Source organism: Physella acuta, unplaced genomic scaffold (assembly GCF_028476545.2).
Source record: "Physella acuta isolate Inbredline_101_S28 unplaced genomic scaffold, ASM2847654v3 ptg000629l, whole genome shotgun sequence".
Taxonomy (NCBI): Eukaryota; Metazoa; Mollusca; class Gastropoda; family Physidae; genus Physella; species Physella acuta.
In genome coordinates, this window is record NW_026732148.1 from 324,645 (window position 1) to 339,689 (window position 15,045).

The 15,045-nt window shown below is 37.3% G+C and overlaps 1 protein-coding gene and 4 non-coding genes across 5 annotated transcripts; all 5 read left to right on the forward strand.

The window, feature by feature from the left end:
• The first annotated feature begins 1,000 nt into the window (after nt 1-1,000).
• Nucleotides 1,001-1,072, forward strand: Trnat-cgu (transfer RNA threonine (anticodon CGU)). Its single transcript has one exon. It is a non-coding gene; the product is annotated as a tRNA-Thr (tRNA).
• A 346-nt stretch (nt 1,073-1,418) lies between these two features.
• Nucleotides 1,419-1,490, forward strand: Trnas-cga (transfer RNA serine (anticodon CGA)). The gene has a single exon. It is a non-coding gene; the product is annotated as a tRNA-Ser (tRNA).
• A 656-nt stretch (nt 1,491-2,146) lies between these two features.
• Trnat-cgu (transfer RNA threonine (anticodon CGU)) lies at nt 2,147-2,218 on the forward strand. Its single transcript has one exon. It is a non-coding gene; the product is annotated as a tRNA-Thr (tRNA).
• A 3,126-nt stretch (nt 2,219-5,344) lies between these two features.
• Nucleotides 5,345-11,506, forward strand: LOC131948204 (uncharacterized). The gene is made up of 7 exons (XM_059309744.1): nt 5,345-5,573; nt 5,726-5,909; nt 6,455-6,603; nt 7,311-7,455; nt 8,665-8,801; nt 9,535-9,682; nt 11,203-11,506. The coding sequence occupies exons 1-7, from the start codon at nt 5,543-5,545 to the stop codon at nt 11,504-11,506; spliced, it is 1,098 nt and encodes a 365-aa protein (XP_059165727.1). The 5' UTR covers nt 5,345-5,542.
• Nucleotides 9,060-9,131, forward strand: Trnat-cgu (transfer RNA threonine (anticodon CGU)). Its single transcript has one exon. It is a non-coding gene; the product is annotated as a tRNA-Thr (tRNA).
• Nucleotides 11,507-15,045: the final 3,539 nt, after the last annotated feature.

The following is a 15,045-nucleotide window of genomic DNA, read 5'->3' on the forward strand; positions in this document are numbered from 1 at the left end:
GACCTGGAGGCGGAGTCTTCTCGAAGAACTAAAGCCAACAGGGATGGCAAAATTAATAGCCGGGGATCGGACAAAAGGGAAGGATATGGTGGAGGCCCTATGTTCCATAAGGAGCAAAGAGGAACATTTAGAATCGCAACGGCACTCCCAACAGCATTATCTTACTTTAATAACATTATAGATTTATTTTCTACTTTAGATCTAACTGTAGCATACGGCTGTTTAAAATTGAAACATCGTTCTCAAAATCTAGACTTGTTAGAGGTTATCACTGAATATACTTTGAAGGGAGGTAGTATTTTTTTTATACTTAAAAGTTCTACTCAACTATTCAGAACTACAAACGTGTATTGTTTTTTTGGTTGTTTTTTTTTAACTTATTAAGGTGGCGCTCGAGGGCTCAATACATAATAACGAGTTCATTTGATATAACCAGTGTAAACATTAAAAAAAAATAGAAATGTATACATCCAATCTTATTTTGAATAACCCTCAAATACCATATCATCTGCAAGAATAAACTATCATTATTGCAAACTTCAAAAGTCTCGAGTTCAAGCCCAGTGGTAGATGGGGACAGCAACCCATCTAGGAGAGAAAACTTCACTCAAACAATGGCTGTCTAGCATGTTGGTCATGGGTGAACAAAGGCTATAGAAGCAAATCTAGAATTAAAAGCAGGCTTAAATTTTATTCAACAGAGCATGACGTTTAACATTAACACGTAATATTTAGTTGTATTACAGGAAATCTCCTTCAATAGTACAATTAAGAATGAAGAAAAACAAATCAATACCAGAGCTAAAGCGTTTTGCGGGATTGCAATATCGACTGGGTTGGATAAGGAACTTCAGTGAACTTCATTGACTCTATATTGTTTTTCTGCGCAGTCTTGTCTAACAAGAGACCGGTTTACGATGTCGTAATTTTCAAGTACCTAATGTTGTATAACATAGTAGCTCTGTATACTAGACATTTGATATGATATAGCATGCAAGCAGCCTTCGTGGCCAAGTGGTAAGGCGTCGGTCTCGTAAACCGAAGATCCAGGGTTCAACCCCCTGCGGAGGCACGATAATCAGCTATGTAATTTTTAGATTTTTGTTGATGCTTTTCTCACAGCTTGAATGCCGACTATGACATGATATTTGTTTAAAGGCTATTACAAACCTTGCCTTAACTATTTTTTTTAAAGAAGTTTGAGTTATTTTCCTAGTACAATATACAATGTACAAATGCAAAAGGGTGAGGTAATAGGGAGTGGACATAAGGAGTGACTATAGGGGGTGGCTATGGGGAGACGCAAGGATTACTTAGATCCTTTATTCTTGCACATATTTATGTGCTGGTGAAAATACAGTCATCAAAGTAAAATAAAGATTAATAAAATTCTAGAAATACAAATTAGCTTTCAAGTAGCCTTCGTGGCCAAGTGGTAAGGCGTCGGTCTCGATAACCGAAGATCCAGGGTTCAATCCCCTGCGGAGGCACGATAATCGGCAATGTAATTTTTAGATTTGTGTTGATATTTTTTTGCCTATACTACATTTTTAAAGAAGGCTAAGTTATTTTCCTTGTACAACTAGTACAATCTATATATATAATTCTCTTCTGGGAGACGCTAGAAAACAAATTGTAAGCGCGCCTTGCAGTCCCCTCTCTTCTTCACTAGGCATAAATCAACCTCCCCCACCCCCACATTTTCTGGTGAGCTGTGGTTCACGCTAAATGTTTACAATCATAGAGCCGGGTTTAGTGACTCCTATTAGGGGCAGATAATTTAACTTGAAACTATTTTAAACTTAGGGGAGGTAATTAAGAGGAGGCTGCTTTCACGGGAGGGGGGGGTGTAGGGTAGGGGTTGGGGGAAAGGTGGGTGGGGGTGGGGTGGGGTTATCGTCCTTAAAGACCAACTGATAGTGTTTTAAAGCAAATATTTTCAGTGGCAGCATTGGTACTGTCGAATTCACAAATTATGAATTACTGAAAAGTAGAACATAAAACAACTATATACTTAGCGGCATATGATACACCGCGGGTCGGCTCGTTACGTTTATTCTTGCACATATTTGTGTGCTGGTGAAAATAGTCATCAAAGTAAGATAAAGATTAATAAAATTCTAGAAATAAAAATAGTGTTCAAGCAGCCTTCGTGGCCAAGTGGTAAGGCGTCGGTCTCGTAAACCGAAGATCCAGGGTTCAACCCCCTGCGGAGGCATGATAATCAGCCATGTAATTTTCGCCAACATGAATTTTGTTTAAAAGTTATTACACACCTTGCCTCAACTACATTTTAAAAGAAGGCTAAGTTATTTTTATAGTACAATCTATCTATCTATCTATATATATATATAATTCTCCTCTGCGAGCCGTTAGAAAACAAGCTGCAAGCGCCTCCTTACAGTCCCCTCTCTTTCTCTCTACCACCCCACCCCACCCCCACATTGTCTGCTTAGCTGTGGTCACGTTAATGTTTACAAATCGTACAGCCAGGTTTAGTAACGGCTATTAGGGGCAGATAATTTAGTTTGAACCGACTTTAAACTTACAGGAGGTAACTAAGAGGAGGCTGCTTTCACGGGGGAGGGGGGGGGGGGGTCGGGGTTAGCGGAAAGGAGGGGGTTAGTGTTTTAAAGCAAATACTTTCAGTGGCAGCATTGGTACTGTCGAATTCACAAATTATGAATTACTGAAAAGTAGAAAATAAATCAACTAAATAGCGGCGTATGATACGCCGCGGGTCGGCTCGTATATATATATATATATAATTCTCTTCTGGGAGACGCTAGAAAACAGCTATAAACGCGCTCCCTACCACCCCACCCCTACATGGTCTTAGTGAGCTGTGTTCACTCTAAATGTTTACAAGCAGAGCCGGGTTTAGTGACGACTATTAGGGGCAGATAATTTAGTTTGAAACGATTTTAAACGTAGGGGGAGGGGGGGGGGGGGGGGTTATGGTCCTTAACTAGCTACTTATAGTGTTTTAAAGAAATATTTTCAGTGGCAGCGTTTGTACTGTCGAATTCACAAATTATGAATAACTGAAAAGTAGAAAAAACAACTAAATAGCGGCGTATGTTATGCCGCGGGCCGGCTCGTATACAATAATACACTAGTCAGTGGCAATAGGGAGAGATAATAGGGAGTGGCTATTTAAGACTGCAGAGAGTGGCTATAGAGTGGACATAGAGAGTGGACATAGAAAGTGGACATAGAGAGTGGACATAGGAAGTCCCAATGATTACTTAGCTCCTCAATTCTTGCACATAATTATGTGCAGGTGAAAATACAGTCATCAAAGTTAGATAGAGATAAATACATTTGTAGCAACAAAAACGCCCCGAAAGATGTTTAATTAGAGTCCGTTTTTGAAAATACAGTCATTAAATTAAGATAGAGATAAATAAATGTGTAGCAACAAAAACGCCTCGAAAGATGTTTAATTAGAGTCTGTTTTCTAATTTCTATAGCCACTAATGTGTATAGTTTCAATACGTCAAAATACCATTTGTGTTCTTTTTTAGCTAATTAATTCAGTGCTTAACGTGATACGGATTAACTTTCTGCCATTACAGGTATTCGAAGAAGCAAACAGCTATTTTTTCTATGAAGTCGTTCTTGTTGTCTAGATTATCACACTTTGCGGTACACCATTACAAAAGTGTCCATATATTTTATTTCGATTAGCAAGATAAAACAGACGTGTACAATGACGGTTCGTACAAATGGCTGAAGGTCCAAAAGTTTCTACTTTCCAGGTCAGATGAGGTGTGTGGTTAATCCCCTTTTAGACATCAATCCGCGGACACTTTGATTAAACTGTCAAAGTTAAGGTTAATCACCTAATTGATGTATTAATAATTAATTAACTAGAGGTCAGGGTTTAAAAGTTCATGTCTGATTAGTAAGTTAAAAAATGTAAAGCTAATCAAATGTTTGAGACGAACAGACAAGTGTTTGATGTCTAGGGATGAGAGATGGCACGTAGTTTACCAACTTATCATGTTACTCAGTAAGAATTGCTTTAAACTGCACATGTCTAAGAAGATTGTGTTCTACGATGGCAAATACAAAACAAACAAAACTGCTTCAAATCTCTCTCTAGCAAAAAAAAATTAGAAAAACTAAATGATTGAAATATTGTGCGTGGGGGGTCACACTTGAACAAAGTTAATGTAAAACTGAATTCCAGCAGTTGTTCCGCATTTCTAAAAGTTTGAACTCAAGTTTGGGTAAACTGAAATTTTAAAAACAAATGGTAACTTAATTTGCCCTGGATTTTCTAAACATTTCCTCTAAAAGACGTTCGTTTAGAGAAAAAAAAACGAGTTTGCTAGCAAACAGTCAACAATAGCTGTCGTAGTATATAATATACGTTTATTTATGGAAGAAAATAGCTCAATTAGTTTTTTAGAAAACAATTGCTGTCTTAAGAAAGGTGCCTTTAGTTGAAATGGGGGGAGGGGGGCTGAAGTGTGTGTAATAGTTTTATTCTCTTTTTTATGGGGGGAAAGAGGCTCAAATATGCGGGAGGGATTGAAGTCATTAAATATACTTATTGAAATGGATTTATTTTTAAAAAATGTCTGTAAAGCATCAACTTTTAAATCAGTATAAAATATCAATCTACTTCGTGTGTTGTTTGTTTTCTTTGTTTTGTATTGAAAAGAAAATTGTGTTCAAACAAAAGTAATGCAAATATCAAACATAATCCCTCTAGAAAAACGTGTATATATGACCTCACTGTAGGTGAGCCTACCTTTTGATAACCCCCGACTGAACCTATCATACACATGTATTGAGTGTGTATCTATCAATCATAGTCTGGTGCAGACCTCACAGTTCAAACATGGCGTGTTCAGCCCTATCGCGTCATACAGATCAGAAGCGTGTACGGACGCCATGAGAAACGCTTGATCAACGCCTCGAGGGTTAACATAAGGGAGGGTCAAATACGTCAAACTCGCACTCAAAATTATATGGATTTTTTTTTTTAATTTAGTGCAATGATTGTAAGGTGGAGAAGGGGTTAAGTGGTGGAGGCTGCTGACGAAATGTCCATCAAAACATCAACTATCCGATGACGTCAGCAAACGCTGCTGGCAAATCAAGACTCGTTTCGGTGGGATTTCCCACGTGATCGTGTGACGCGGATATTTTCTGTAAACAGGAAACAGGTCAATTAAAACCAAGCACTTTTTTAAAAATTGTCAACAAAGATTTTAGAACTAGACCAAAATACAACGAACATTTTTTTAGCTGTTTCACACTTTTCGGTAATTTCTAAAGCAAAAGAACTTCAATATTTAAAGTATTACTTAAAACGAAAGTATAATATTTGTGAACATACAATCAAGTTTTAAGAATTTGGTTCCAGATAGTTTTAATATTTAGTCAGTTAAACGAATCAAGTACAAATATTTGCGTGGTGAAATAATCTCTTAACAGAACTTATAGTTGTATTTATTGAAACAAAGTGTTATTTCTGCTTAATTCGATTGGATTAAAAATAAATATAAACAACCGGAAAAGACACACCATGGAGTCGAAATATCTAATAATTATTGCAGGTAAGTAGTCTTTGGCTATAATTATTTATTTTATTTTTTTTTTAACACAAACTATGTAGCTTATTTACATGGGTTGGTTTTAGTAGATGAGCATTTAGTTACAAATGTTTAACTTTTCATAAGGGTCATTAACCTTCGCACTGTTCTCCTAGTCGCTGTTCTGGGGGTTGTCAGTGTCAAAGGTCAAAACACGTGTCAGAGCATGTTCCTGACCAACCTCAACTACTGCAACGGCAACCGCAGCATCGCCACCGACAACTTCCTGTGGGTGGCCAGGAATGGTGGCCTGGGAGCCCAGCCCACAGACCTCAATGGGTTCATGGCCAAACTTTGCCAGTAAGTCTTGTTGTTTGTGGCCATCACTTGTTAAACACTGATTTGTATTCAAGTCATGAATAGATAGCAGAAGAAAAATATAAAAATTAGTGATTACACCATACGTATGAACAGCCACTACACAACTACATAAAAACACAATATATATATATATATATATATATATATATATATATATATATATATATATATATATATATATATATATATATATATATTATGTACAATATCATACACATACACGTATGTGTATACACACACACACACATATATATATATATATATATATATATATATATATATATATATATATATATATATATAAATATACATATACATATATATTTATGTATATATATTCCTATATATATATATATATATATATATATATATATATATATATATATATATATATATATATATATATATATATATATATATATATATATACATAATTGTGTTGATTCAAACGGCTGAAAGCATGCGTGTATAACTATAGAGTCACTAATACATACACAGAATTCTAATTGCCGCCATTTCCCTAGAGAGAGACCAGGTTTGTACATGTGTGTCAAAGCTGTAGTGGACAATGCCCAGACTCTGCCGGACACCCAATGTAACGCCACACAGAAGGCCAGTCTGATGACCCTCTTCAAAGGACTTTTCAAGACAATCAACAAAAAGTGTGAAGATCGTAAGTGCTTCTACGCTACATTTTCTTTAAATACTAAATAACTTAGTCAAGTGTTTTTTTATAAATATTTTTTTTCAAAATAGAGGAATATCGGTATAAATCTATAAATCCTTTTCGTTCTCAACTATAACAGTACATTTTTTTATCGGAAATATATACAGGACAACAAATGATTTAAAGGGGATAAATAAAATCTTTGATTAGTGTGTATTATCCTGATAGCTATGGTTAATCTTAAACCCCTCTGACAACCTATGGAGTGCCTGGTTTTAAATAACCCCTCTGGTAATGGAGTGTCTAGTTATAAAACCCCACTGATAACCTATGGAGTGTTTTTTTAAAAACCTCACTGATAACCTATGGAGTGTCTGGTTATAAAACCCCACTTATAACCTATTGAGTGTCTGGTTCTAAAAACCCACTTATAACCTATGGAATGTCTGTTTATAAAACCCACTGATAACCTATAGAGTGTCTGGTTTTAAAACCCTCTGATAACCTATAGAGTGTCTGGTTTTAAAACCCTCTGATAACCTATGGAGTGTCTTGTTTTAAAAAACCCACTGATAACCTATGGAGTGTATGTTTATAAAACCCTCTGACAACCTATGGAGTGTATGTTTATAAAACCCTCTGACAACCTATGGAGTGTCTGGTTATAAAAATCCTCTGACAACCTATTGATTGTCTATTTATTACCTCCACAGCCTGCCGTGCGACCTTCAAACAAAGTCTGACCAAATGCTATACAGACCTGAACTTCCTCACCCAGGACGTCCTACTGTTTGGGGCCGCCTCCCCCAGGGATCGAATCATTGGGGTCAATGCTACAGAAGCTCAAAGACTTTGTCAGTGAGTTCAACAACTTGTTTATCTATTTAAAAATTGTCAGATGGAGTAGTGTCTTACTAATTATGAGGGTAACTTTACAAAACTGGTACAGGTAAAAGTAAACAAACTTCCCCTTTCACCTGACGATTCATTGGACAGATGAAGTAGAGTTCATCTTATTCTTCACCATGTATATGGTGTAGTCAGCACTTTACCCAGTCACCTTTACTCTCCCTAACATGTGTCAGGTACCCATCAGATCTGGGTATTCTCAGGGTTGTTCTACAGACTCGAATTCGAGGTTCTAACTAGACTTTCGAGGTAGGAGTTAAGCGCTCTACCACCCGATCACGCCGTCCCATGTGTTACATGTACAATGCCAAAATGTTTTTACTTACTGGAAATGTGTCAGATAAACCAATCAGATATCCTGTGGGGGGAGGGGGCAAGGGAAAAATTTGATCATTCCACTAAAGTTGCTTTACAAAGGTCGAATTTTTTTTTTTTTGACATTTTAGTCTAAGAAGTGCTTTATGGTGTTCTTATCACCGTTGTTCGGGAACCACTGTAGCGTGTGTTGTCTCTTATTCCCTCAGTCCCTTGTTTGGGAACCACTGTAGTGTGTGTTGTCGTTTATTCCATCAGTCCTTTGTTTGGGAACCCCTGTAGTGTTTGTTGTCATTTATTTCCTCAGTCCTTTGTTTGGGAACCACTGCAGCGTGTGTTGTCGTTTATTCCATCAGTCCTTTGTTTGGGAACTACTGTAGTGTTTGTTGTCATTTATTCCCTCAGTCCCTTGTTTGGGAACCACTGTAGCGTGTGTTGTCGTTTATTCCCTCAGTCCATTGTTTGGGAACCACTGTAGCGTGTGTTGTCGTTTATTCCCTCAGTCCATTGTTTGGGAACCACTGTAGCGTGTGTTGTCGTTTATTCCCTCAGTCCATTGTTTGGGAACCACTGCAGCGTGTGTTGTCGTTTATTTCCTCAGTCCATTGTTTGGGAACCACTGTAGCGTGTGTTGTCGTTTACTTCCTCAGTCCATTGTTTAGGAACCACTGTAGCGTGTGTTGTCGTTTATTCCCTCAGTCCATTGTTTGGGAACCACTGCAGCGTGTGTTGTCGTTTATTTCCTCAGTACGTTGTTTGGGAACCACTGCAGCGTGTGTTGTCGTTTATTCCCTAAGTCAGTTGTTTGAGAACCACTGTAGCGTGTGTTGTCTATTCCCCCAGAAATCGCACTTCGATCCTGCAGTGCCTCAACACCGCCGCCTCCACCTGCAAGGATTCTCAATTTCTGCTACAGAGCTACGGCCTTGACCTTACAGCCCTCAGTGAGACCTACACGGTGCTGTGTAACTACTCGAGCAGTAAGTGGGTTAAGTTGTGGTGTGGTATGTGGTGGTGTGTTATGTAGTGGTGTGTCATATGGTGGTGTGTCGAGTTGTGGTGTGGTGTGTCGAGTTGTGGTGTGGTGTGTCGGTGTGTCGTGGTGTGGTGTGGTGTGGTGTGTGGTGGTGTGGTGAGTGGTGTGTCATGTGATAGCGTCGTGTGGTAGTGTTGCTTTGTTTTCTTAATCTGTTCCTGGAAAATTTAACAATGGTCAGTCAGCTGTCAAACATCATAACGCCTTCGTGGCTAAGTGGTAAGGCGTCGGTCTCGTAAACCGAAGATCCAGGGTTCAATCCCCTGCGGAGGCAATTAATACAATATTTTGAACAAACTTTAATCTTATTTTTAATTGTTTTTTTATTAAAATGCAATAATGACTATAAAGATTGAAGATTCTATTTGCAATTTACCATGGATAAATAAATTCTGTCGTTTTCATTTTATGTGCAAGTTCTTTTTCATGTTTTTATTCCATATGCATTTCGGAGCACCTTTTATTTTTAACCTAAATTTTACAACTGTGCCACATAACCAGGTTTTGACCGATCCAAAAGTTACTCAATAAACTTCATATCGTAGAAATTTAGATTCAAATAAAATTTAATAAATTACTTTCGGTGATAAGAATTAGCGTTTTATGAGGGGAAGGGGTACGCTTCTAATTAAATAAATAAAAAATTTAAAAATTGAATATTCATCATGTATTTCCAGTCTACATGGAGTCTGTGAAATGTTTTGAAAACCCTAGCACCGTTGTCCAAGCCTGCAGGAACACAATCTCCACCAGGACCACGGCACTGACCACACAACTGGATGACCTTGACATCACGGAGGTCACGTACAGGGACGAGTTATGCAAGTATGTGGACGTTTGTGTTGTTTACAAGGACTGGTATTCGAGAACAGTCATCCGTTTGTTTTGTTTTCTATTTTTTTTTCTTTTACAAAGAATGGTATTTGAGAAACGGCATGGATATTTGAGAGCAAAGACAGATAGATAGACCGTAATCAAGCCGTGGACATATTTGATAGCCTAAATAATCGACTCTAAATAAAGCCTAGTGTTCATAGTAACCACTACACTATCCCATGTTTCATCATCATCTTTCCTTTGTAGCCCATGGGGAGCAGAGGGCTGCAGTTACACATTTCCAGCGGACTCGGTTTTCGGCTGCTCCCTTAATCTGTGCCCATGTATTGCCCAGCTGTCTTAGTCTCTTCCTCAACCGTTCTTTTCCATGTTTTCTTTGGCCGGCCCATTTTCCCTTTTCCCTTGGGATTCCAGTCCATATCATTTTTTGCAATATTATCTTTTTCTCCATTTACCGGCCTTGAAATCCTCATCTATTGGCTGTTGTTTTGAAATTCGCCACAAGTCTTTGTTTATTATTTTGTCTGGCCATCTCATGTTTATTGAGGTCAAATAACCAGAAAATTATCTTAACTGCTGCATTAAGGCAAATACTTCTAAAACGTTTATTTATATACATACATTTAAAAACCACATAAATAGAAAAACTAATTATTAAGTTATATGTGTATCGTAAAGCGTACGTATTCAAAAAGGAAAAATTAACTGCAACCAACGCTTAAAGTTACTTAGAACTATAGTACCCGGTTAAGAAGCTGGACAGCGTGTATAAATATGGTAAAAGATACGTTATTATTGAATAGCCTAAATTCCACAGCAAAAGTTTATTTTTAAAGATAACTGACGCTGATTTTCTAACGGGTTTTATTTTACACGCATTTAAAAATGAGGTTATCTTGACAGTGTTCAGTTTTCTATTGCCTCGTTTTTATTTATTTCTGAGCTACCTCCTTAGCTTTGTTGCTGTTGCAGGGTTTTCTACTGCCTCTTTTTGATTTCTCTCTCTGATCTACCTTCCTAACTTTGCTTACATTGCAGTCTTTTCTATTGCCTCGTTTTGATTTCTCTGACCTACCTCACGAACTTTGCTTCCATTGCAGGGTTTAGTATTGCCTCGTTTTGATTTCTCTGACCTACCTAAGAACTTTGTTTCCATTGCAGGGTTTAGTATTGCCTCGTTTTGATTTCTCTGACCTACCTCACGAACTTTGTTTCCATTGCAGGGTTTTCTATTGCCTCGTTTTGATTTCTCTAACCTACCTAAGAACTTTGTTTCTATTGCCTCGTTTTTATTTCTCTGACCTACCTCCCAAACATTGCTTCTATTGCCTCGTTTCGATTTCTCTGACCTACCTCACGAACTTTGTTTCCATTGCAGGGTTTAGTATTGCCTCCTTTTGATTTATCTCTGATGTACGTTCCTAACTTTGTTACATTGTAGTCTTTTCTATTGCCTTTTTACGTTTTGATTTCTCTGACCTAGCTCACGAACTTTGTTTCTACTGCAGGGCACGTTTCGAGCAGATCGAGTGCGAGCTGGGCGCGGTCAAGGCCGCCAACAACACGGCCAAGTGCAGCAAGGTCATCCTGGGGTTCAGACAGCAGCAGGAGTGCCTGCTCCTGCCCCGGGCCTGCATGAACGCCAACGCCGCCGTGTACAACCAGATGTGCAAGGAGACCGAGTTCTACATCCCTGAGCGGGCCATCATGGCCATGGCCTACAACAGCGGGGGCGCTTTAATGCCGGCCCTTTTGACCATGGCCCTTGTGACTGTCGCGGTTTCTGTAATACAAATTTTGAGCTTAATGTAACGGGGAAAACTCCAACTTAAAAAATATACAGCAACGAGATGTTTTTTTTTTGTAACATATGTTGTTTATAATAAAAGAGACCCAGGTGACAAATAAAATAACTTTTTATATTTATACCATTGACATCCGTTTACGTTAGTACTCTATATATATCATCATTTAAACAGTGAAAGAGGGAAGAAAAATTGTTACTTTCGACTAAAATGAGCAAAATGTTGTTTCTAAAGTCTAAAACTACTAATTGTGAAAATTTCTGCCTTGTAATTTGCTTTTCTCTACCTGAAAATAACGACTACAGCCATAATTTATAAGAATTATTTTTTTTTTGCATTTTAAACACCTACATGTGTACACATACACTCTAGTGAAGAACGTGAACTCTAAACAACTAAATGTTTGATTGAAAAAACAAATTACGATAATTTAAGCATAAAACTTAACCTAAACTCTAAACCTTAGTCATAAATCATTATACTATGTTTGATGATATTTTACCTTTATTCTTTATCGTCAGACATCGTCACACACAATTCAGACCCATCCCCCCTCTCACTAAAATAATTTCATAATTTAGTCAAATACGCACCCCCCCCCCCCCTTCCATTTGTTTGAAAAAAAATCTATTCAATACAAACTCAGCTGAGATGACAGTTATCACACAAGTCCATACAAATAAATATCGTTTAAAGGACAGACTACTTCCACCCAGAAGTGTGACGTCATCTAAATTTAGCTTGAGTTCATTGAATTAAAGTTAACTTTATTTCTGATTCAGTTGAGAGATTCGACTATTTGATGTGTCCATTTGTTAAAATAAAAAAAAAATCACTGAACTTATAAATGCTTGAAAGTATTTAGACAAAACTTGTCCTAGTGCTACTCATGATTCATACAAATAATTTATTGAAATTAAAGTGTCAGCAGCTGTTGAAGAATCATTGTGAATTATTATATTGGACGAAAAATCATGAAAAGTATATGCATGTATAATCTTATTTTGTGCGGTAGTTCTTGTAAATTCAAGGTGTCTTGACATAAGAGGAGCTGTTAGTTTAATCAAATAATTCAGTTAATGTTTCAGTTTGTTGCTAACCTAAAGAATATATTTAGACACATGTTGATGCTTAGCTTCAAAGTGTAACTTCACATAAATGATTGTAATGTTCCTTTTCGAACCGTGTGATCCATTTGCCAAATAGAAATTCTATAGCCTGTTTGTGGGGTAAACGGAATGGCTGTGTGATATAATATCAAGCCACTTTCCTGGCTTACCAACCTTATCTACATAATTATGCTGGGTGTCTTGGACACTAGGGATCCCTGAAAAACTCTTGTCAGTGAACTATGTCCCTGGAGGGGCGAAAGGTTAACCTTATCTAATCAAACCTTATACACAGTAGTCGTGGAACAGATGACCATCGAAAATCTCACATTCGACTTGTTGGCTTTAAGTTTTAAATACTAGACAGTACAGTCGTACAGCTGAATGACAGACACTCTTGTTGCTAGCGGCTGATTTGTGTTCTGGTTGGTTGTGAGAGGGAGAGAGGGTTTATAATATTAGTCCCACTGTGGACATATAGTTGACGTTGTGTAGTACCCAGTGGCGTAGCGAGGTCGGGTGTCACCCGGTGCGGCACTTAATGGTGTCACCCCCCCCCCCCCCCCAGAGGCGTTGCGACCCTTCCCGGGGACAAACTTTCAATTTTTCGATTTGCACCCCCCCCTCAAACTTTCGATTTGCACCCCCCCCCTCAAGTTTTTCTCTATATATTTTGCTATTTCTTGCCTTGGTGTCACCTCCCTAAATGGTGTCACCCGGTGCAGTCCGCACCCCCCGCCCCCCCCCCTCGCTACGCCCCTGGTAGTACCGAATACATGATGACAAGGGCGGGTCTGACGTGATAAACAAGCTCACCTACCGGGCAGATGAAGCTCGAAAACTGGGGAAAACAACCCATCTAGGAGAGAAAACTCCAAAATCAAGGCAGATCCAAAAATAAAAGCAGGCTATTTGGCGTGTAACAAGTTGACACTTAATACTTCATTCTGTTGAAAGAAATCCCGTCTAACATTACAATTCAGAACGAAGAAGAAGAACACAAGTGATTTGCACGGTAGAAGTAAACGAGAAACGTAGACCACTTCACATCTGTGTGTGCCTCCCACCCCTCCCGCCACACACACACAGAAACACACACACACACACACACACCAAAGAAACACACACAAATGTAGAAAATATCTCTTATGAAAACGATGTAAAAAAACATGTAGAATTAATGCAGAAACAAAGAAAACAAAAAAATCAGTTATAGAAGCTGCAATAATTTTTATTTCCCTTTAGAGTTTGGTTGTTTGTCCGCTCACAACAGTGAACATCATGTCAACCATTCAAGTAAACAAAACAAGATTTAAAAAAAAAAAAAAGAAACAAGAGTTATGCTACTTTATTGTTGAGTTATTCCCCTTACCCTCTCTGTTTTCACACACGTTCACATCTCCTCAACTGAAGAAACTGGCAGATCAGTCCAAATATTTAAAATAAATCAAAACTCTTCTAAGCTTCAGTGTCATCCATCACTAATGCCAAACAACATGAGAAAAATATTACGTATAACTAGTAAAAATAAAAAAATCAAGAATGTAGCTTACATGTCTCTTAAAAAATCGGACACAAAATGCTCTAAAATTATCCCACCCATCAACTACAGTATGAATGAAACTAAATCAAACCACAACTAGCAAAAAAAAAAAGTCTAATGTCTTACAAACAATAATTGCGATATTTTATAAAGACGAAATAAGAACACAATAATAATTAAGTGGTAGTTAAAATTCTAAACATAATTTTAAAGTAAAACAATACAGAAGGTCTTTGATTCAACTCGATATTTATTTACAGACCTTTACAGATCAACCCAATAGATGTTTAGATATTTTAACATGCGTGTTTGCGACAATAGGTGCAAAGAGTTAGTAATGATATCTTAAAATGTAACATTCTGATAAAGTTTAAAATGAAGGTATTTTTATAGTCTTGGCAATCTTCATGTTCATACAAAACAAATGTCTGCAAACAAGCAATTTTAGTTACATCTGCTTCTTTAGAGTGAGTTTTTAATTTTTATTATGTATAGGACGTCTGTGATTACGGCTGTCGTAGGAATCTGAAAGCACGTTTAGTGCCTTCATTGTTGAGTGAGGTAATGGTCAAATAAACCATGAACAAAACATACAGCTGAAAATAAATGGTCTATGAAAAAATGTTCCAAATTTAATGACTTGAAAATGCACTCAATAATTCTTGTGTATAAAGATAATAATAATTTTAAATAATAAGCTATTTATAATGGCTATTTTTAAAACGAATTATAACTGTGTGTAAACATTCTTGTTTAAGATACATGCTTTATTAGAAACCTAACGTATTATGATTTAATTCCATTTTGAAAACTGTGGAACAAATTGTATGAGACAGATAACGCTATTTTGTTAAGTGCTTGTTCGGTCTACCATAATTTTTTGTAAAATTTATG

Excerpts from the sequence above, each read along its gene's own strand:
- LOC131948204 (XM_059309744.1), top strand. The coding sequence starts at position 5,543 with ATGGAGTCGAAATATCTAATAATTATTGCAG. Across the intron at positions 5,574-5,725 it reads ATATCTAATAATTATTGCAG|TCGCTGTTCTGGGGGTTGTC; the intron begins GTAAGTAGTCTT and ends CTGTTCTCCTAG. Across the intron at positions 9,683-11,202 it reads TACAGGGACGAGTTATGCAA|GGCACGTTTCGAGCAGATCG; the intron begins GTATGTGGACGT and ends TTTCTACTGCAG.